Source organism: Bombyx mori, chromosome 7 (assembly GCF_030269925.1).
Source record: "Bombyx mori chromosome 7, ASM3026992v2".
NCBI lineage: Eukaryota > Metazoa > Arthropoda > Insecta > Lepidoptera > Bombycidae > Bombyx > Bombyx mori.
The window spans coordinates 1,686,030-1,709,038 of NC_085113.1; the positions used below are offsets into that span (position 1 = coordinate 1,686,030).

At 42.5% G+C, this 23,009-nt stretch overlaps 1 protein-coding gene across 4 annotated transcripts; it reads left to right on the forward strand.

Moving 5' to 3' along the window:
* LOC101743527 (src substrate cortactin) lies at positions 1 to 21,417 on the forward strand. Of its 4 annotated transcripts, none has more exons than XM_004923239.2 (12): positions 3 to 268; positions 1,140 to 1,279; positions 1,970 to 2,056; positions 2,882 to 2,991; positions 3,763 to 3,917; positions 4,234 to 4,399; positions 5,953 to 6,074; positions 7,221 to 7,394; positions 7,514 to 7,582; positions 7,798 to 8,103; positions 12,016 to 12,183; positions 20,007 to 21,417. In XM_004923239.2, exons 2-12 carry the CDS (start codon positions 1,140 to 1,142, stop codon positions 20,088 to 20,090), a joined length of 1,581 nt encoding a protein of 526 aa, XP_004923296.1. In that variant the 5' UTR covers positions 3 to 268; the 3' UTR covers positions 20,091 to 21,417. The 4 variants fall into 4 exon arrangements, with proteins under 4 accessions (XP_062525322.1, XP_004923296.1, XP_037867968.1 ...); XM_038012040.2 differs by lacking the exon at positions 3 to 268 and adding an exon at positions 438 to 481; XM_062669338.1 differs by lacking the exon at positions 20,007 to 21,417 and having other exon boundaries at positions 1 to 268; positions 12,016 to 13,244.
* The last annotated feature ends 1,592 nt before the right edge of the window (positions 21,418 to 23,009 follow it).

A 23,009-nucleotide genomic window follows, 5' to 3' on the forward strand; every position in this document is an offset into this window, starting at 1 on the left:
GTGTATAGTCTGTGATTCTATTTGACAACGATGACATCTGTCAGAGGCTGACGCATCACAAAAACCATCGCCCAAAATTTTATCCAAATACAAAATATGAAAGTAAAAACAAATTGAGAAAACGTTTTTTAGAGTTAAAAAATTCTCACCATTAAAATATATCGATGACATTTTAACCAGTCGATAATTTTTTATGCGTTAAAAGTGAAAGTTTAAAATAGAACTTTAAAAACGTGTTTGTTTTCCTCAACCGGTTCAAAGGAATAAGGTGAATTAAATTAGATTACTACTAATAAGTTGGTCTCAAGTCAATATTGAACTTTTATTATTCCAATAAAAGGATAGTTTTGTTATTCCAATATAAGTAATCAAATAAGTACCTGATTGTTTACGTAAATATAATTTTTTCGTGTTATCAAAATGTTTATCTAATTTTTTCTTCAGATAGTGCAAATATTATCAGTCGTCTGTAAAAGTATTAGTAAGTACACAGATAAATTGATTTGGAAAAAATAAGAAAATATTAAAACTTCTGCATCTCGTTCTATCAATGCTGGGGGTCATGACTACACGTCCTGTCCATGGCATCATCAACCTTATATCATTCGATATTTTTGCAAGTACCATCAGCATAATTATGTAATTGCAAATATTACAACAAGCACAAGATGCATTTTTGCTCCACACCTTTAAACTGATACTACTTTTGATTTTAATTGAGTGCTTATTGTCTTTCTATTACATTGTAGAGAGGCGTTTCCCTACGTGAGGCCTATGCCCTACAAGGGGCCAATTTGATAATTAAGTGGGGCAATTGCACTAAATGAATATAGAAAATCTGTATTAAAATTATTTTGAATTTGAATTTCAGTTTTTATTATATGTTTTGAAATATTACTTACTGTGTTCTGATAACAATTTCATAGTGATTTCTACCTAAAACCTAACATTTATGTTTCTTAAGTGAACAAATCAATTTTTTAATGTTAAAAATTATATTGTATGAGGGCATAAATATTTTACAAAAGTGGGAAACACTGTTTTATAGTTAGAAATAACCTGACAATAGCCCCTGTTTCCAATCTATAATTTGCACATAAGTCATTTTTAAAATATCTGTTCAAACATTTCACTCACAGATGTGGAAAGCTGCTACTAATGTGAAGGCACCAGAGCCTGCTGAAGCAGATGATTGGGAAACAGATCCCGACTATGTTAATGATGTGAGTGAACAGGAACAAAGATGGGGGCCCGCCGGAAGGAATGTTGAGGCAATTGAGTGAGCAATGTTTTTTAACCTAATTTATGAGGTTCGATTATAAAGCTTATACTGTTGAAGAACATGGTTGGGACTGCATTTACATGTATTTTCGTATGTCAATTACACAGTGTGAATAAATATTTTTGGGAAAGCATGACAGTTTTCCGCAACATTATTGGCTACCCTAATTTTACACATAATTGTTTGTAAAGTTAAACTATTATCACATATTTTTTCATGGGATGGAAAACATATGTGAAAGTGATAGGAAAACATATATGAAAGTAATAAAAAAGCTCAAAAATATAAATGATTATTTAATTTACTTAAATTAAGAAACACAAAAGTTGATCTACCTCAATACAGGCTAATAAAGCGTACCTAATGAATATCCTATGACGTAAAGAAAGCAATCTGTAATGTTAAAACCGCTTTGTAAATGTTCATTTGTTTTGAGACATATCATTTATGTATAATGAATTAGTCATGCTTGAAAAACTTGGAATTATTTTACATATTATATAATTTGTTGAATATAAACTGACCCTTGCTAAAGAGTGGTTATGAGGTCCCCTCGGTGAAGGGGTCCAGTGCTCAATATACGAACCAGATACTATACATGTTTTATATTAAATGTATTTATTATATTATGTAATATGTGCCCATATTATCTGCACCTATTACAATTTTATTATAATTCTTTAACAGCATGGCAAAATTACGTGAAGAGGTATTTGAAGCTGACAAATTAGCCAAGAAGAAACAGTATGAGGCTGGACCGAAACCTTCATTTGGGTATGTGATCAACTTTAAATGTGGTTTCCAGGGCCTGACCCAATAAAGCCTGGTATAGCCTGAATAAGGTGTATTCTTAAGTAGTAAAACAAGTACACTAATGAATTAATGATTGATGAATTAACATTGCATAAAATAAATCAACATGTTAAATTAATTATAGTGCACGTTACGTCAGCTCGCTCAAGTAAATAGATGCTAGATGTCATATAGCATAATTATCATTAAATTGAGACTTTGTTGTAGTGGATACTTGTAGTTGTCTTCAATAACAAAAGTCTCTGGTCAGTGAACCTAGAATAGTGACGATTAAGGCAGATTATATGACGAATAAACTATATTGTTACTTGGGTAAGAATAACGCCATCTGTCATTAAATAACAGAAACGAATATCAAAAGAACTAGTAGTATCGAGAACGCTCGAGATGTGCAACGCCATCTATTATCAAATATCGGAAACACATATCGAAACGTCTTGTTCTATCGTGAACTTTCTCAATAATTGTAATCTTGTCGTGTCTACTATAAAAGCATTGCAGAGATGACATGAAGGCAGTTGGTAATCTATTCGAAGCGAAACAGCGAACGGATCACGTGAAGCGAAGCGGAAGTGAAGTGCGAATTGTAAAGTGTTCCTAAGATGTTCTAAGTGTTAAATAGAGTTTTAATTAGTACTTCGCTGGAAGCTTTATTCATCCCGAGTCCCAGCGCGTAACAATATAATATACCATTTATGAGGAAATAATGACTAGAGGCTCTTTAATAGCATGGAAAGACCAATACTATCAAAGATGGTGTGTTTATGAGCTTGTCGAATTTGACAGATATGGTGGCAAATTCGGTGTCCAAGCTGACCGCATGGATAAATCAGCCGTTGGACACGACTATGTTGGCAAGACCGAGAAACACGTTTCGCAGAAAGATTACGCTCAAGGTAAGCTCATCTCTATTTTAAGACGTAATCATACTATATACAATGGCTCCTAATTATGAAAGACATACTATATAAGATGAAGCACGTTCCGGCCTAGAATATCTTTAATAATTATCTAAACTAAGTAGCCTAAAGTGACTAGACATGAGAGCCATGTCGGATATCGGACGTCGGAAATTGCATTAATTGGTCCTAATATGTTACTATTTATAGGACAAGATTTCTAAAAATAATTAAGCCAAAAATTGTATAAGAAGTCAAGAGAGAAACTTAAGTAATATAAATAATTGACTGTTTTCTAAAGCTACCATTGGGTGTTAAGGTTCTGGTGGTCAATGCAGATTTGGTGGTACTTCAAGTAATGTTGTCGCTCAGTCTATAGTTTGAATTCTTATAATTCAAATGAAGACATTAGTGGATAAAGAGGATATGATACAATTTGTTAATTTTGAGAAAATGGTAAACAAACTTTTGTTACTTGTACTTTTCATTCGTACTTATCTCCTTCATCGCATGGAATTTCTAAAAATAGCCTTTAAACCCGGAATTTTAAGGCATAATATAGTTTATAGGCACATAACACCTTCATTCAATGTAAAAACTCAAAAATCTTAAAAATGGTACTTAACCCCCTTCATCCACTCATGTCTTCGAATAAATGTTCAGGTTTCCTTTGTTTTTTTTTTTCGCGTGTTGTTTCCCTAATTTTTACTTGAAACTGGCATAAAGTTGCCAAAAGTGCAAAAAGATATTGCCATAAAAAAAATTCAGGTTTTGGTGGCAAGTTCGGGGTCCAAGCGGATCGCATGGATAAGTCTGCGGTGGGGCACGACTACGTAGCCAAAGTAGAGAAGCACGTTTCGCAAACCGACTACGCGCAGGGCTTCGGAGGCAAGTTCGGCGTCCAAACCGACAGGGTCGACAAGGTAACACTAGAGCGCTTTTTTTTTAAAGGGATTTTATGACCTGGTAACTAAGACCTGGTATAAGTTCTAAGGTCTCAAGTATAGTTACAACGGCTGCTCCACCCTTCAAACCGAAACGCATTACTGCTTCACGGCACAAGTAGGCAGAGTGGTGGTACCCACCCGCGCGGACTCACAAGAGATTCTACCACCAGTAATTGCGGCATTTGCGTTGTAGATGTCTATGGGCTCCGTTAACCACCGTAAATGTCACCGTCGACTCGGAGGCACGGGGTCTGTGAGTGAATATAAGTGTAATGAGCGAGTTGTTGACTAGAGCGCGGCGGGCTGGGAGCACCGCGAGCAGGTCGAGAAGCACCCGTCGCAGCGAGACTACGCGGTCGGGTTCGGGGGCAAGTTCGGGGTGCAGGCCGACCGCCAGGACGCCTCCGCGCTGGGCTGGGACCACAAGGAGGACGCGCAACAACATCACTCGCAGAAAGGTACTTGTTCACGCATCAACTCCTCTTTCGCAAAGTCGGGAAGAGACGCAGTCAGCGCGGCGAGGGGGGGGGGGGCGAGCTCCGCGACACGTACAAAGTACAACACACAACCACCTTCACTTCTTAACAGGATTCAACAGCTACAAGACGCGCAATATTATGTACAATATCATTTTCACATTAAAACCAAAAATAATTTAGTATTTCGTAATTTGACGGCAGAAGTTATAAACCACCTATGAAATAACAAAGGTAATACAGCCTGAAGATTCACAAATAAGAACAGTACTACTTCAGAGTTTCCAGTCATCGTCCTCGTCGAACCCGTCGCTTGCAACGAAGGTCTCGGCGAGTAAATCACTACATAGTATAAAACAAAGTCGCTTTCTCTGTCCCTATATCCCTATGTATGCTTAAATCTTTAAAACTAGGCAACGGATTTTGATGCGTTTTTTTTTAATAGATAACAGTGATTGAAGAGGAAGGTTTATATGTATAATAACATCCATTAAATAGTGGAGAAATACTGTTATTTTTGAGGTTTCTAATGTGATGTCGTAAATAATCAATAATAAAATTTCAAGTATCCGAAGCGAAGCGAGGTCGGGTCGCTAGTTAACTTATAGACGTAGAAAGTGATTCCCGTGCACTAAGGTATGTCCTTTTATCCGACCGCGACGGGGCAACGCGAAGCCGCCGTCGCCCCAAACATGTCTTGTCGGATCCTCCGGATTCACCCTTGGTGCTTTTAAAACTTTCTCAAGCACCCGTCACCGTTCGACGAGCGAACTTACAGATAGTCACAGCCCATTGAGTTTCTCGCCGGATCTTCTCAGTGGGTCGCGTTTCCGATGCGGTGGTAGATTCTGCGAAGCACGGTCAGTGTTAGCAACGTCGTCAGGTTTGAGTCACGTGAGCTCATCTACTCGTCCGGTAACGCTAATATAGCCTCTCAAGGTTAAGGGAGGGGGAAAAAAAAGAAGAAAAAGAAACAGATTTATTTTGCTACTTCTCACACGAACGCACGCCACTCTTCATTTTGTTTACTAGACATATGTAGATGGGTCTATAATTCCAAAATTGACATGGGTCAATATACTTTTTTTTTTTTAAATATGAAAAACGATGTCATGAACTATGAACTTACTAAACAAATATATATGCACAGTTAATTTTTTGAATATTTTCTAAATTTACTTGTAAGTAATTAATGGTAATTACTTACAAGTAAATTTAGAAAATATTCACTAAATATAAAATATAACATATTACATAACATATTACATACATATAACATATTACATACATATAACATATTACATACATTATAACATATTACATAAACATAAAATATTCACTATAAATACTCGGTTGTTGACCTCTTCATTTTTAATTGTACTACTACATTGCGCGCTAAAAAAAATATTGCCAAAAACATCAGCCGGTTGTCCTCTTCGTGAACGGTTCGAAGACATCTCGACGGATATTAATAAACTTTTATCAAGTTGACTTGTCTCTATATACGTGTTGAGAATGTCGGTTTGTTCATTCAGACTACGCCATCGGCTTCGGCGGGAAGTTCGGCGTGCAGACGGACCGACAGGACGCGTCGGCCGTCGGCTGGGACCACCAGGAGAAGACGCCCGCGCACGCCAGCCAGCTCGACCACAAGAAGGTGCTGCTCCTACAGATCCTCGCCAATGTCCTTAGTGACGCTACTGCCGACCTAAGTAGCTTTTTTGAAGTGAAACTTCTTTAGAATCGTTGTGATTTCAAACTCGATGAAACGAAATGAAACGAAACGAAAAAATAAGTCCATAGAGACACAAACACATAAATGTATAGGATTCAGCCGGCGAGAGGATTAGATAGAACACGTTAGACGTGAAGTTAAAATATCTATTCACAGAGGGCGCTACCTCATACTATAAAAGATGATTTACAATTATTTACTAATGACAAAATTTTACATATACTTAGACATTTAGGATGTTATTAATTTTTGAAAGTTTTACCTCTACCACGTGTGAATTGCACACATGTTTTTTTATTGCTTAGATGAGTCGACGAGCTCACAGCCCACCTGATGTTAAGTCGTACTGGAGCTCATAGACATCTACAACGTAAATGCCGCCACCTCCTTGAGATATGAGTCCTAAGGTTTCAGTTTAGTTACAACGGCTGCCCCATCCTTCAAACCGAAACGCATTACTGCTTCACGGCAGAAATAGGCGAGGTGGTGGTACCTACCCGCGCGGACTCAGAGGTCCAGGTCATGATGATCCAACAGCACTTGTGAAGGTTTATTTTAAGACAAAGCATTGTCGAGTTCTGTATCTGGACAGAGACTCTGGTGACCTAGTTAATTCAGTTATTACCATTATGTTTACCACGTGGTTATTATGTTACGGTAATGTATTATTACGCGTTGGGGTTCAAGATAAATAAAAATTCTACCGAAGTATAAATTTCGACTGTATTAGCAGTTGGAACACTCACTAAAATTCGCAATTCACTTCTTCCGCTTCGCTTCAGGTGATCCGTTCGCTGTTTCGCTTCGACTAGTTCCGATTACTAACTTCGTGCCAACTCTGCAACGCTTTTATGGTCGATACGACATCCCTAGAATTATCGAGAATATTCTGGGCAAGTCGAGTATTTTTGATATGCGTTTCCGCCATTCGACAATAGAAGGCGTTGTACTTCTCACGTGTCGGGTGAGCTATGTACGATTGACTAATGCAATCGATGTACAAAACTGCTTGCGCTAATAAACTGTCTCTACACTGCGGTGACGCTTACATTTTAAATGAATCTACAGGGCTTCGGCGGTAAGTTCGGCGTGCAGTCGGACCGCGTCGACAAGTCGGCGCACGCCTTCGGGGCCGCGGACAAGGTCGGCACCAACTACACGAGACCGAAGCCCGACATCGGCGGGGCGAAGCCCTCGTCCATACGGGCCAAGTTCGAAAACATGGCCAAGGAAAAAGAAGAGGTAGGAACAGAAGTTGAAGTCACAGTTGCACTGGATGAAGGCTGATGTTATATGAGACTCCGCGCCATGAGGGGTCCGCGTGCTGGAGGTTCTTACATGCCGTGACGTGCGTGTTGCAGGAGGCGCTGCAGTCGGTGCAGAGGATCCGGCAGCAGAGGGAAAAGATCGACAAGGACATCTCGCTAAAGGTACGCCGCTTGTATATTCCTGACGTGTAGGCGCGGCCTGCCCGCAGCGGGGGGCCGCGCTGTCCAGAGCACATCCTATTTTCTTATAGCACCGTTTAATTCAATCACCTAAGTGAAACTAATTATGTAAAATTTCATTCCGCACATATTGACATCATATATTATATCGACCTTTATTATAAACATAATAATTAAACAATACATTATTAATGCAGGAGAGAGAACGCGTAGCCAACAAACCCGAGTCTCCCGAACCTGAAGAGTTGCAGCCCACGCCGGACACACCGACCAGCGTACTGCGAGCCACTCCACACTCCGCAGAGGTCAAAGAAAGAGAAGTCAAGAAAGAGATTGTCCAAGAGGAGATCCCAAGAGAAGAGGCAGCAAGAGAGGAAGACAATGTCACAGTTGGTAATAATGCAAGACAAGAAGCGATTGTGAGGGAAGAGGATGTGAAAGAAGAAACAAAGAACTTGCCCGATGTCACCCTGGTGGGAGAAGCTAAGGAGGGGAAAGAAGAGGTTAGTTGTTGTGTTAGCGTGTATGGGGACAAGTGATACTCAAGACGGCCAGTGACACACTAACATTTATTACAAACATAACATTTCCTCCCTTATCAGTTCAAGACACATTAACTATTAAGACACATTAACACTATTAAGACAAACAAAATTACAAGCTACACATTTAATAAAACTGTCTATAATTAACCCTAGGACGGTTACGTTTAGGAAACCTGGGCTCCCTAATATTTTGGGGCTCCAAGCTCGCCTCCTCTGCCTCGAAGAACAGATCCCCTTCTTCAGAGTCTTCAGACTGCGCGGGTCGACGCACTCCTCGCGTGACAGTTACGTGACTCGGTTCCGGTGACTCCCGATTCGGCTGATTGTCACATGCACTAGAGATTCCAGTGCGGCCGCTCTCCTCTTCCCTCTCCTCAGTTGCACTCTCTTCGTCGTGTGTGTGAGGTCCGATGCCGCTACTATCATCACAAGGCGACGACATCATCCCCGTTGCCGGACTAGCAACGGTTGGAGCAATAGAACCGCTCAAGTCATCCGCCCAGGTTTGACTGGCACCACATTTGGTTTTGCACGAAAACAGCTGTTCAGAGTGCCTCTTGAGTTGTATTGAAGATTTAAAGTCTTTTACAATGTATACGTTTTTACCAATTCTCTTTAATATCACACCTTTACACCACGTATATTTATTATTAACAAGATATTTTTTGTACATAATTACTTGGCCTAGCTCAAAATTTCTGACTTTCCCTCCTTTTGTTTTACTTTGCGTACACTGTTTAGATAAAACATAATCAGTCAACGAAGCAGATGAAGGCGACGGTGGCGAACGCGGGTTCATTAAATCTAAACGTGAACGTAGTTTGCGACCAAACACTAACTGTGCCGGAGACATTCCTGTTGTCGAGTGAACCGAGTTTCTATAATCGAAAACGTATTTGTATAGTCGCAGTTTGTTTTCCCTAGCATTTGTACTACTCAACAAACAAGTTTTGATACCCCTTTTTACTATTTTCACATAAGCTTCGGCTTGTCCGTTGCTTGCCGGATGGTATGCCGGCGAAGTAATATGAGATATACCGTTTAGTGTACAAAAATTAAGAAACTCCTGAGAACAAAAATTAGTACCGTTATCCGTAACTACCGTATGAGGCAATCCGTATCTGGACATGTACTCATACATTCTTTCAATGACCGCACTAGTAGTTGTGGAAGCCATCTCGTACACCTCAAGCCACTTGGAGTACGCGTCTACTAGGACCAGGTACATCCGACCATTCAGCGGACCTAGAAAGTCTAAGTGTACACGGTAAAAGGGTTGTGGGGGGTATTCCCACGGGCACACCGGAGTGCGCGGCGGAGTCGGTCGTAGCTGCATACACACCTCACATGAGCTAATCATATTTTCTAAGGCGTCGTCTAAGCCTGGAAACCAACATCGAGATCGAGCTTCAGCCTTTGTTTTAACTATGCCCATGTGTGAGGTATGCAACTCTGTTAAAATACGGTGACGCAAACTTCCTGGTATCACCACTTTATGACCCCTCATAACGCAACCATTTTCAACGGACAGTTGCAATCTACATAAGTAGTAAGGCTTAACTTCTGCGTTAATAATTTTTTTAGGCCATCCGTTTTGAATATATTTGATGACTTCACGTAATATGCTATCATTGCTGGTTGCGTTACGTAATTCAGTCACCGATATCGGGAGTGCGCCTTGCACTACGAAGCAAACATAAGAGGCGCTGTCGAACGCATCGACATCGACCGCTCCCGCTCCGCGCCTGGTCCCCCCGCCTCGACCACCGCACGCGCCCGCGCCGGCCGGTAGACTCGCACGAGACAGATAGTCCGCACTATTATCTGCACTCTTCACGTACTCGATTACATAATTATAACCACTAAGAAAAATTGCATATCTTTGAAGTCTGTTTGCCGAGACTTCTGGGATGCCTCGTTGTGGGCCAAATATTGAGAGCAGCGGTTTGTGGTCCGTCCTTAGTATAAATGGATTTGACCTGCCGTACAAATATTGATGAAATCGACGAACACCAAATATAATCGCGGTTGCTTCCTTTTGGATTTGTGAGTACCTTTTCTCGGCGTCGTTGAGCGTGCGCGAAGCGAAAGAGATAGGTTTTTCCTGGCCATCGGAACTCACCTGTGATAGAATAGCACCTAATCCATTGGGCGACGCGTCTACAGTGAGAATTATATTTGCATTAGGATTAAAATGGGCCAATACATTATCGGATGCTAACATTTTTTTTATTTCATTAAACGCCTTATCATGTAACTTAGACCAACGCCACTTTGTTTCTTTTTTTAAAAGTTCGTATAATGGTCCGAGAATACAAGATGCATTCGGTACAAAATTCCTATAATAATTTACTAAGCCTAAGAAAGATCGTAGTTGACTAACATTCGTAGGCGCCGGTGCCTTTAATATTGCTTTTATTTTATCGGGTGATTTCCTTAGCCCCTCTTTATTAATGGTAGACCCTAAATAATTAATTTCATCTTGAAAGAACTGACATTTAGACTTTTGTAGAACAAATCCTGCGTCTTGCAACCGTTGTAGGACCTGATGCAATCTCTCAAGATGTTCAGAGTCATTGCGACCCGTTATGAGCACATCGTCCAATAAACACAGCGTGCCGTCCAGGCCCGCTAGCACTGTATCCATGGCTCGCTGGAAAATTGATGGCCCACTAGCTAACCCGAACACCAAACGCGTATACGCGAAGATCCCTTTATGCGTATTGATACAAGTTAACTTTTGGGATTCTTCATCCAGACAAAACTGACCGTAGGCCATAGACAAATCTAATTTAGTAAATTTCTGGCCCCCGTATAGTTTAGAAAACAACTCGTTTACGGTAGGCAACGGATACTGTTCTACAACTAATTGCTTGTTTATAGTAACAGAGTAGTCCGCGCAGATACGGACCGAACCGTCACGTTTCAGTACCGGGACTATTGGTGACGCGTAGTCGGAATGCTCGACTGGTCGGAGTACTCCCAGTCCCACCAAACGGTTTATCTCTTTTTCCACTTTTTCACGCAGAGCAAATGCGACCGGCCGTGGTTTAAAAAATATAGGATGAGCACTTTCTTTTAATTTCAAATTAACTTTATATTTGTTGAATTTACCTAACTTGTCCGAGAACACGGCGGGATATTGTTCCTGTATTAATTTCAACGTGTCACGGGTAGTGGCACATTTATATACGGGCGCTAGCTGCAGTTCAAATTGTGCGATGAAGTCGCGGCCCAGTAAAGGTGGTCCGCCATCGCGCACCACGTACACGTCGAGCTGGCGCGTGCGACCCCGCAAATTGGGTTTTGACCTGACGCAATATATCATCATCAGCTCCTCCTACCCGCGGGCGCCGTGAGGTCCATTGTAAAATGGGTAGCAACAACTGCCTCTCAACTTAAAGTAGTAAAAAAGTCGTCGTGGCCTAAAGGATAAGACGTCCGGTGCATTCGTATCTAGCGATGCACCGGTGTTCGAATCCCGCAGGTGGGTACCAATTTTTCTAATGAAATACGTACTCAACAAATGTTCACGATTGACTACCACGGTGAAGGAATAACATCGTGTAATAAAAATCAAACTCGTAAAAATTATACTTTGCCTTATAACACGAGTCCGCGCGGGTAGGTACTACCGCCTCGCCTATTTCTGCCGTGAAGCAGTAATGCGTTTCGGTTTGAAGGGCGGGGCAGCCATTGTAACTATACTGAGACCCTTAGAACTCATGTCTCAAGGTAGGTGTCACCATGTAGATGTCTATGGGATCCGATAACCACTTAACACCAAGTAGGATGGCAACAAAAAAATCTGCTTGTACTGCTTATGAACATTGTGGTAATCGTTGTGAGATAATGACTTGCATTTTACAGATGAACCGCCAGCCCACCATTGTGGTGTCTCCGGTGGGGTGGGAGGGGGAGGACGAGGGCGGCGACGAGGAGGACGGCTACACCGCGAGGGCGCTGTACGACTACCAGGCCGCCGCGCCCGACGAGATATCTTTCGATCCTGATGACGTCATCACCAACATCGTCATGGTAACACGCGGTCACACCACCCTGCTCAGATTGAAGGGGGCGAGGGGGGACCGTTATGTAATAAATTCGAAACCTCATAAATATAATGCTTAGCGTCGGAACGGTACTTCAATAAGGCTATGCGTCATAATACCCTCTTATGGTTGCCGCCTCTGACTTCTCCCCGAATCCTGATCATGCAGGAGCAAGTCACCTTCGACACCCTACGAGGGCGGCACTGAAAATTTCGGGAATTAACGAAGTGACCCAACATTACTATTTAAAAATATATTTATTGCTTTTCGAAGTATTCTCCGCGAAATTTGACACATTTTTCCTTACGATGGAACCAATCATTGAAGCAACCATTCCATTCGGAAGTTGGGGTCTCCAAAATGGCCGTTTTGTAGGCGTGAACGAATAATTTATGTTGGCTTTAACTCATTTTCGAGCACCCAAACTCGTGACTGGTTTTTTGTTTCGGGTTCGTACGCGTATATCCAGGATTCGTCACCTGATACAATGTTGTATACAGCATTTGAGGATCCTGCGTGAAATCTTTCGAGAGTTCTGACGCACCAAGTAACGCGAGCCGCTTTTTGCTCTTCACAGAGCGAATGCGGTATCCATCGGGAAAACAAATTTTTTACACCTAATTGTTCATGCAAGATTATTTGTATTTGACTCATGCCAATGTCTAAAGTTGCCTGAATTTCGCGGTATGTTACATGTCGATCTTCCCCAATCAGCTTACGCACAGCGTCAAGGTTTTCTTGGGTGACTGCAGTTTTTGGACGACCTTGACGGGGATCATCACTGAGCTTGACACGTCCACGTTGAAACTCAGCAAACCAGCGATAAATTGTGGTTTTGGATGGGGCTTCATCACCAAATGCAGAAATCATCCGGTCAACACACTGTTTTTGTGTTAAACCACTTCGAAAGTCATAATAAATCATCGCTCTTGAATTTTCTCGAGTCAATTCCATTTTCTCAACGACTAAACAAGTTTGACAAAACCTCGTGACAAGACCGAGAATCTTTTTTTAAATAAATAAATGGTATTCGATTTTTAAAACCAAGGAGTTTTCAATTAAAAAGATTTTAATATGACAGGAACAGTGGAAATATTCCATTCCCGATACTTTTAGTGCAGCCTAGTAGACACGTCCTTATGGATGTATCAGATCCAATAACCTTTACATTAGACGCCTTCAGCTCTAATACTAGAAGCAGGCTTAGGGACCCCGGTAACCGTACTCGTCGAACTTGCCAAAGAGGTCGACGTGCAACCTAACCCATACATCAGCCCGCTGAGTTTCTCGTCGAATCTTCTCAGTGCGGAATCTAGTAGTCATTCGCGAAGCAATTACTCTTGAGTTGTTGGGTCTCCTTTGGAGGCGCTCGGGCAGTTGTTAGCAAATTCCACCCCTCCTGGCTGAGCCCTTGCTCGCCCACCTGTCCTGGTAAAACTGAAAAGGCCTCCGAGCCATCAGTAATCTCTCAAACATAAAAAAAATGTTTTAATAAATTACCATTTTAAACCAAATAATGTAACATAATGGAAGACATGAGTGGATAAAGGGGTTAAGTACATTTTTTAAGATTTTTGAGTTTTTACATTGAATGAAGGTGTTATGTGCCTATAAACCATATTAGACCTTAAAACTCTGGATTTAAAGACTTGTTTTTAAAAATTACATTTCGCACATACAGAGCTATAATATCACTTATGCGATTCTTGTTAATACTGAACTGAGTTTGAGAAAATCCATTTCTTTAATGGTTATCAGTGAGATATTTGCTTTTACTGATAACGTTAAAATTGTAGTTTAAATATTATCATTTTATTTCTTTAGTCGAGAAGAATAATAACTTGTATTGTAATAACTTAATTGTAATAACTTGTTGAATTTTCAAATTCTTCTCCTGAAAAATTATATAATTTGCATAAGTGATGTTCTAGCATTGCATGTGCATTATGATGAAGAAGTTATGTACGAAGGAAAAGTACAGGTAACAAAAGTTTGTTGCCCATTTTCTCAAAATTAACAAATAGTATTATTGGAACGAAGTTCCTTACGGCAGGCTTGGAGGAGATAGGGATTTTGCTGCGCGACCGAACTGAAAAAAATGTGATAATAAAAACGGTAAGAAAAAGTCCGTGGAATAAAACCGTTAAATGAGACTTGCACAGGCGCGACAGTAGTGTACACAAGCGAGTAGTGTATAATACCTTTCTCTTTCTCCTTTTATTTTTTCTTTTTTTTTGCAAATTGTGTCGGCTCTACATTAGCCGAAGGTACTTCGTTCCTTTTTTTTTTTTTTTTTTTTTTTTTTTTTTTTTTTTTTTTTTTTTTATGATTGAAAGTTTACTGGTGGCCCGAAGGCCTTTCCAGTTTCACCAGGACAGGTGGGCGAGCAAAGGCTCAGCCAAGAGGGGTGGGATTTGCTAACAACTGCCCGAGCGCCTCCGAAGGAGACCTAACAACTCAAGAGCAATTGTTTCGCGAATGAATCTACTACCGGATCGGAATCGCGACCCGCTGAGAAGATCCGGCGAGAAACTCAGCGGGCTGATGCATGGGTTAGGTTGCACGTCGACCTCTTTGTCGAGTTCGACGAGTACGGTTACCGGGGTCCCTAAGCCTGCCCCTAGTATTAGAGCTGAAGGCATCTAATGCAAAGGTTATTGGATCTGATGGATCCGTAAGGACGTGTCTAGGGCGTCGACGGTGACTGGCTCCTGCATGATCAGGATTCGGGGAGTAGTCAGCGGCGGCAACGATAAGGCGATTATCATGACGCATAGCCTTATCGAAGTATCGTTCCGACGCTGACTTCATGTATTTCCGAATTGATTCGAGGCCCAGGTCGTCGTGTAGGTCAACGTTCCTCACGAACCACGGAGCCCCGACAGCTAACCTGCAAAAGCGGGATTGTAGGGATTGGAGGGTGTCTATGTGTGTGCGGGCCGCGTGAGCGAACACCACACTCGCGTAAGTCATGACGGGCCTTATGCAAGTTTTGTAAAGTGTCACCTTGTTCCGAAGGGACATTTTACTCCGCTTACAGATCATGGGGTAGAGTCTACCGAGAATAAACGCGGCACGGTCACGGACTGATTTTATATGCGGGCGGAATGTCATCGATGCATCCAGGGTAACGCCCAGGTACTTGACCTTCCTGGCCCAGGGTATGGGTTGTCTAAAGAGAGTAATCGGGGGTGTGAGATTCCTCCTCCTAATCCGGGAGGAAATCCGTGTGGAGCTTCCCCTCTGAAATAGCACCGCAGTACTTTTCGCTGGGTTGATGTCTATGCGCCATTTTCGGAACCACTGTCCTAGGGCTAGGGCTGCGCTCTGAAGCTTCTTCGCGATTAGGGACTTATTTCTACTAGAATAGTAAACAGTCGTGTCGTCGGCGAATAAAGCTAAATGGGTCGGCGGCGACCGGGGAATATCGTTGACGAATAAGCTAAATAGGAGGGGTGAGAGGACAGAGCCTTGCGGGACTCCAGCTGTGAGAGGTCGTGGGGAGGAGCGGGTTCCCTCGACTCGATATCGAAAAGAGCGGTTCGACAAGAAGTCCCGTATGATGAGCACGAGACTATCCGGCACGCCCATGTTGAATAGTTTGAAAATCAAACCATTGTGCCAGACTTTGTCGAACGCTTTTGCGACGTCGAAGAAGAGAGCTCCCGTGTATAACGGTTTTGGTCGATTAAGCCCCACAAGAATGTGCTCCGTGAGGCGGTGCACCTGTTGAACGCATGAGTGATTTGTACGGAATCCGAATTGTTCATCGATAAGAATGCCCTTGGATGAGACGAAGTCTCTGAGGCGTTTGTAGAGCAGACGCTCATACAGTTTGCCTAGAGACATGAGGAGGCTAATCGGGCGGTAGCTCGTCGGATGATTTTTTGGTTTACCGGGTTTATGTATGCCGATAACGTCCGCTTCTTTCCACACCGCGGGAAAGATACAGTTCGCCATAGCGGCATTGAAAATAGATGCCAACATCACGATGAGTTGGACGGGTAGAAGTTTAATAACGCGGTTAGATATACAGTCGGAACCGGGAGCCTTGCGAGGACGTAGGTCTTTGATCAAGTCTTTAACTTCTATCGGGGTGACGGGTGGTAACGCATCCGATGGTGGCAAGGAGGCTCTGCGTTCTACCTCACTGTCTACTAATTCTACATGAACAGGGTCCACGGATTGAGTGCTGGGCGTGCACTGGGTTTGCAATGTATCGGCCAGCAGCTCTGCTTTTTCGTCATCATCGAACGCCGCGAGTCGGCCTGAGGGGCCTACGAGGGGGGGCATAGTTACTACCGTATCCGATTTGAGAGTACGAGCTAAGCGGTAGTAAGACCTTTGGGAGGGCGCGAGTCCTTCTAAGAAATCAGACCATCTGGCATCTCGGACTTCGGCGATGCGAGACTTTACGTCGCGTTGTAGGGCACGCATTCGAATACGATTTTCCGCGGTAGGATACCTGTCGTAGGCGCGTATCGAGGCGTTCTTAGCTCTAAGGAGTTCCCTAATATCGTCGGACAATTTGAAGCGGTGAAGGAAGTCCTCCGCTACAACTTGTTTCGATGACCTATCTAATGTCGAGGTGATGTGTGACGTTAAGATGTCTATGGCTTCAGCGGTATCCTGAGGAGACGGGATAGAGTCCGGGTTAAACGGGAGCGATGGTGGATCAGATTCAGCCAGGCTGATGCCCAGCGTGTGCCAATCCACCACAGTCCTCGTGACGGGAACGGAATCGGGAGCGCGACCGAGCTTCATAACGACGGGACGGTGGTCTGAATCTAACTCTGAAACTACTTCGATCGAGTGTAAGCGCAGAGTTACGTTTTTTAATAACGCTATGTCGAGTATATCCGGGCGATGCGCGATATTTAGCGGGTAGTGAGTCGGGGTTAGCGGAGCGACGATATCGAAGGCGAGATCATCGACTAACGCGTCAAGCCGCCTGCCATTCGGGGTTGTGGTGTGTGAGTTCCACCTGATGTGTTTACAATTTAGGTCGCCCGCCAGAATGACAGAGCTCCCCATACCGAGCAGCGCCTCGATATCACTGCTTAGAACGATCTTATCCGGTGGAAGATAAACGGACGCGATAACGATCGGCGCGTGTCCCGTCAGTGAGATTCGGCACACTGATGCTTCGATATTAGCGAGCGCGGGAGGATCGAGCGGGACGCAATGCAGGGCTCTTCTATAGTAAATGACGGTACCACCACCACGGGCAGAGAGCCTGTCGTTCCTGACCATGTTATAGTTCGCGATTTTAGGGTCACGGCGCGCGGGCTTAAGTAGGGTCTCCTGCACTAAAAAGATATCAATTTGGTGGTCACGCAAAAAGTCAGAAACCTGATCACGTTGATTTGCGAGACCGTAAGCGTTAAAAAATCCTATCGTTACGGATAGGGGCTTTATTCTACTTATATACGCCATTGATTACCGGCGGAGTGAGGGGAGGACGTACGTATTTAATGACGCGTATACGTCGGCGTATTCCTGCACAACGGCGATAAAGTGTTGTGCAGTGGAGGCAGCGCGAATGGCGTCGCCCAAAGCGTTAACGCGCTCAAAGTTGATCGACTGAAAGAAGTCGATCGCTAAAGCGAGATTATCGGACGCGGTCGGAGGGCAAGTCGCGGGAGAAGGACGAGTCGCGGGGGCGGGACGAATCGCGGAGGAGGGAGTTGTAGCCGTGTTCGTGTACGGCAGCGGTTTTGCCCAGGCCGAGACACTGGGCACCGCCGCCGGAACGAACGCTGGCTTAGCCTGCGACGCAGAGGGTGCCGAGGCTTTGATGTCTGGGCCGGAAGCTCGGAGGCGGTTTTGGCGGGCGACGCGGCGATTTATTTTAGGGGCTCGGGGGCAACCACGGTAATTCGCGGGGTGACCCTGTGTTCGACACAGGACGCAGCTAGGCGGTTCCGTCGCGGTTTTTTGGTCGCGAGCGCAGAGGGCCGTGGCGTGATCGCCCAAACACTTAACACATCGGGGGCGCGCGTGACAGTTACGGGAAGAGTGCCCGTACAATTGACAGTTATGGCACTGGCTAGGAGTGCCTTTTTTATGGGGGGCTTCGACAGCGATACCAGAGAGCCTACAGACGGTCTGTGTGTTAAAGATTTTCTTACCCTCGGGGGTAGGCTGGAGAGCGACTAGAACCATATTATATGGCTCCCTACCGCGACCGGTGTGCATACGGTGCACAGAATTCACTGGTAGGCCTTGTTCTAACAGGTCGGCTTTTACGAGCTCTACATCTAACTCTTTAGGGATTCCGCGTATTACAACGCGGAGTTCGCGCTCCTCCTGGAGCGTATACGTATGGAAACTTATACGCTCCTTACGGAGGTAAGAAGAGAGGGCCCTATGGTCGTCGGGTGTTTGAACCTTAATTTGAATGCCGTTCGCGAGGTTACGGGCATTCGTGAAATTTATATTTTTGGCCTTAAGGGCCAGGCAAACTCGATCCCAAGCTGCCTTCTCCTGAAGGATAACCGGGGGAGGGGTTTGGGTTTTATTTTGTGCCACCGGACGCGGCGACGGAGTGGCACGGGCTGGGGGCGCAACGGGAGTCTGAGGGCGGGGGCGCGACGCGTTCACGGCTTTGCTAATTTTAGCGGCCGCGGGAGCTCGAGACTCCGCGGCACGCTTCTTACCCTTCTGTACCAGGGTGAATCCATCCGTCGATGAGGCGGGGGCGAGGTCGACCTCCATGTCCGAGTCAGAGTCGGAGCACGAGGAGGCGGGTGCAGGCGACCTACGAGCAAGTGTAGGTGTTTTAGAGGGCGCGACGGAGGCCGCGGATGATCGCTCAGCTGAAACGATGGTCACGGCGGACGACGCAGCAGCTTTTCTCGCCAGTATAGGCGACACGGGAGCGGCAGGCACGACAGAGGCTGCGGTGCTCAATGCAGAAGCTCTGCACGCAGGTACAGGCGACGCAGGAGCAGCGAGCGCGGCGGAGTCCTCGAGAGGGCTCGCAGTGTGATTGGCCTTGAAGGCCAAAAACTCCGAGGCGAGCTGTGGGTGGCGAAGTCGGAGGAATTCCGCGAATACAGCGTCCATGATCGCTGAGTACCCAGGTGGGGCGGCCCCGGGTCTTGAAAACACTCGCCTTGCGGCGAGGCCCCAACTTCTCGGACCTGAGCGGTTCTATTGAACACAGGTGGCAATGCGGCGCGATTACTACAGGACAAAGAAAAAGCACAACAAAACAGAAATTACGAAAAGAAACAAAACAAATAAATACTTGCAGGAAACCACTTTGTCGGCAGATGTACCACGAACACAGAAACAACAAAAGGAAACAAAACAAATAAAAACTTCCAGAAAGAGCACTTAGTCGGCAGATGTACCACGAACACAGGCCGCGCGAACAATGGCCGGGCTAACAAAAGCCGGGCGAACAAAGACCGGGCGATCGAGTGGACGATGAGCACGTCCGCACGTGACGGGTGCCTCTATCGGAATGACTTCGTTCCTACCTGGTGTCCCACGACACCACATCTTTTTTTATTATTATTTTTATTGCTTAGATGAGTGGACGAGCTCACAGCGCACCTGGTGTTAAATGGTTACTGGAGCCCATAGACATCTACAACGTAAATGCGCCACCCACCTTGAGACATAAGTTCTAAGGTCTCAAGTATAGTTATAACGGCTGCCCCACCCTTCAAACCGAAACGCATTACTGCTTCACGGCATAAATAGGCGGGGCGGTGGTACCTACCTGCGCGGACTCACAAGAGGTCCTACCTCATATCCCCTTCATCGAGTCATGTCTTCAATGTGTAATTTCGTTTGCAGATCGACGAGGGTTGGTGGCAGGGATTATGTAAAGGCGCCTACGGTCTGTTCCCGGCTAACTACGTACAGTTACAAGATAAATAGAAATAAAATAAAATAAAAAATACATTCCAAAATCAACGTTGAATATATGAAAATATAGAAAATTATAGGACGAACCAAAAGTACCGTCGAAACATGATCTAAATATTTTTCCTATAATTCAAATTGAAATTATCAATTTTAAACCATAAGACAAGCGATGTTATTTACTGAAAATGACCTTTCATTGTTTTAAGTGTGTACAGTTGTATCTAATACATATGTCTATAAGTAGAGACTACTCACGCGCCATCTGACGCGTAATTAAATAATGTTTCTTAAAAAAAACGCGACAATATTGTTTTTGCAAACAGTACTATTATTTTCAGACGTTCTAATGTATGTAGACTTATAAATTCGTGACTGATCATTACATAGAAAGTGTAATATTTTTTTTAAATAAAATAATCAATGTAACAAGTCTTCCCGTGGGCTCTCATGCGAAATATAGTATTTCAGAAGAGAGGTTTATTTCTTTTATTCTGTAAGATAGCATGTGCATCTCCAAACTGACTTGATGGTAAGTGTGTGCATCGGTAGCGGCAGGAACATTCGCTATGTCGATTTCTGCTTCGCTCGATTGTATCATGCAATGTTTAATACGCTTTTATTAGCTTCAGACGTATGTATGTATGTAACGAAATCTTTGAACATTATTTTGACCCCCTTCAAAACGTCGGATTAACTCGAAATTTGGTATACTTATTAAGGACCGGTGACAATTCAATATTAAAAATACAGTCAATATAAAAAATACAAAAATACAATTTATTATAAAAACAGCGTGGTGTGCATGGTATCAGTAGTTATAAATATTTTATGAACAGATATGAGTAGAAGGGATATTTTGATAATATCCTGAAAAGCATCCCACGCTTTTTTTACAATACCATCATTTTTTCTTGCACTATTTTTAATTCAAATTTATTAAAATTTATTTTCTATTTTTTAGTTGAATTTTCAAAATAGCGTATTTTGTTAGTTTTTTTTAAACTATTATTTATTACTTAAGCTTTTTTTTCGACATCGCAAAATCGGGTCACAAAACATCGATACTATCGGCAGATTTATCGATAAACTCGAGCTGAATCGACTTTAATCGATTGTTTGTTATTCGATATTATTCCGGCACTGCTCGGATAATCTACACGACTTGCAGAAGCGAATCGATACAGGATTCTTAAAATGATTTAATAAATCATGAGACTCTATAGTTACGTATACAAGAATGTTATTCCATTGCCTACAAAAAGTAGATGATATTGTTTTAAGTGAAAATTGTATTATTTTAATTAAAAGTTTTTAAATAAAAATATATTTTTTGAATTTATTTTGGTTTTATACTTTTATTAATTCTTCTTGTTGCTAAAGGTGAAATGGAACTCACAGTACTTTAGGATTTAAGTGGTAATCGGACCTATACACAACTCAACGTAAAATCCATCTTGAGTACCTTAATAACATTACGCTAAATAAGATAAGTTTTAGAACGTTGTGTTCTAAGATTTATTTGTTTTTTCATAGTTTATAGATCAGTTTTTCATAGTTAAAGTCTAATCTGGTTACAGTGATGGCATCAGTAGATGTTCATTTGGAATCTACAATATTCATAAAGTTAATTGAAGTTTCTATAATGTTATTTCGATGGATCGTGAACTGTTAAGAATCAGTAGTCCCACAAAATATCTTCAGAATTGAAGTGGCTTAAACAAAAATTCTTAATTTTGGTAAACGCCAAAAATCTCATTGAAGAATAGTTTTTTTTTTCTATTTTAATTATACTTTAATAGGCATGAGCTTGATTTCACATAGATGGAAAGAGTACTTTTGTTCTTTCTGGTCTAAAAGAGACTATAATTTTATAAACTGACTAGCTGTATCCGTCCGCTTCGCTGGGCATTTAAAATTAACATTATTATTTCTCACCCTCACAAAGATTCTCATCATTAACGCCCCCGCAACTGGTGTAGGGAGTCCAACACTCATATAAATATTAGCCTATCCGTTAAGTACATGTATTTTCTACATGGATACCAAGTTTCAAGTCAATCGGATGCACGGTTCAGTAGTTATAACGGAACATCCGTAAAAACCACTGTAGGTTTATACATTAGTATACATGTTTATAATTCATCCGAAATATAAAACTCGATTTCTAAAAAAAATTTAGTTAAGCCGCTTCAATTCTAAAAGTGCGATATATTCAAACAGATCGGGTAAATGTCCAATCATTACGACACATACACAGTGTCGGAGACTTATTAACTTCAAACAACACAGCGTGTTGAAGTATAAAATATAAAATGAAGTATAAAAGTTTGAAGTTTATAGGTACGGATTTTGGATCAATTTTTTTGTCATGTTTTTTTTATAATTTCCACTACGGGAAGTCCATTAGTAAGCAATGACGCACGTTCTCTAGGGTTATATAGTTAGAAATACTAGGAACAAACACAAGCTTGTTGTGCCGATGAGTAGGTTAAATAAGATACGAAATTCATTCGGGTGTTTGTCTGTGCGCCTGTACAACAAAATCCCACAAGATGTTCAGAACCTACATATACATAGGTTTGAGAAAACTATTAAAGAACATCTGTGCAATAAAGCTTACTATAAAGTCAATGATTATCTAGAAGATTGCACAAGGTGGGAATGAGTTGCTCGCTCTGGGCATTTCAATATTGTAATAATTGTTATATACGTTATATGTAATACTCATTCTAAAAATGAATATTTAAAAAAAATCCAATATTAAAAAAAAAAATCTAATATAAAAAAAAAGACATACCCGCTGAGTTTCTTGCCAATTCTTCTCAGGACGGAGGCTAGTTCTTGTGAATTGGCGGTAGTTCTTTTGACGTTCAACAAGTATGTACTTTCATTTATGTTGAATTTTTTTTTATTTGATAGGATTTGAATATG

Coding starts and splice junctions, on each gene's coding strand:
- LOC101743527 (XM_062669338.1), top strand. CDS start 1,140: ATGTGGAAAGCTGCTACTAATGTGAAGGCACCAGAGCCTGCTGAAGCA. Junction 2,057..2,881: donor GGACCGAAACCTTCATTTGG/GTATGTGATCAA, acceptor CGAATTTGACAG/ATATGGTGGCAAATTCGGTG. Junction 7,583..7,797: donor ACAAGGACATCTCGCTAAAG/GTACGCCGCTTG, acceptor TTATTAATGCAG/GAGAGAGAACGCGTAGCCAA.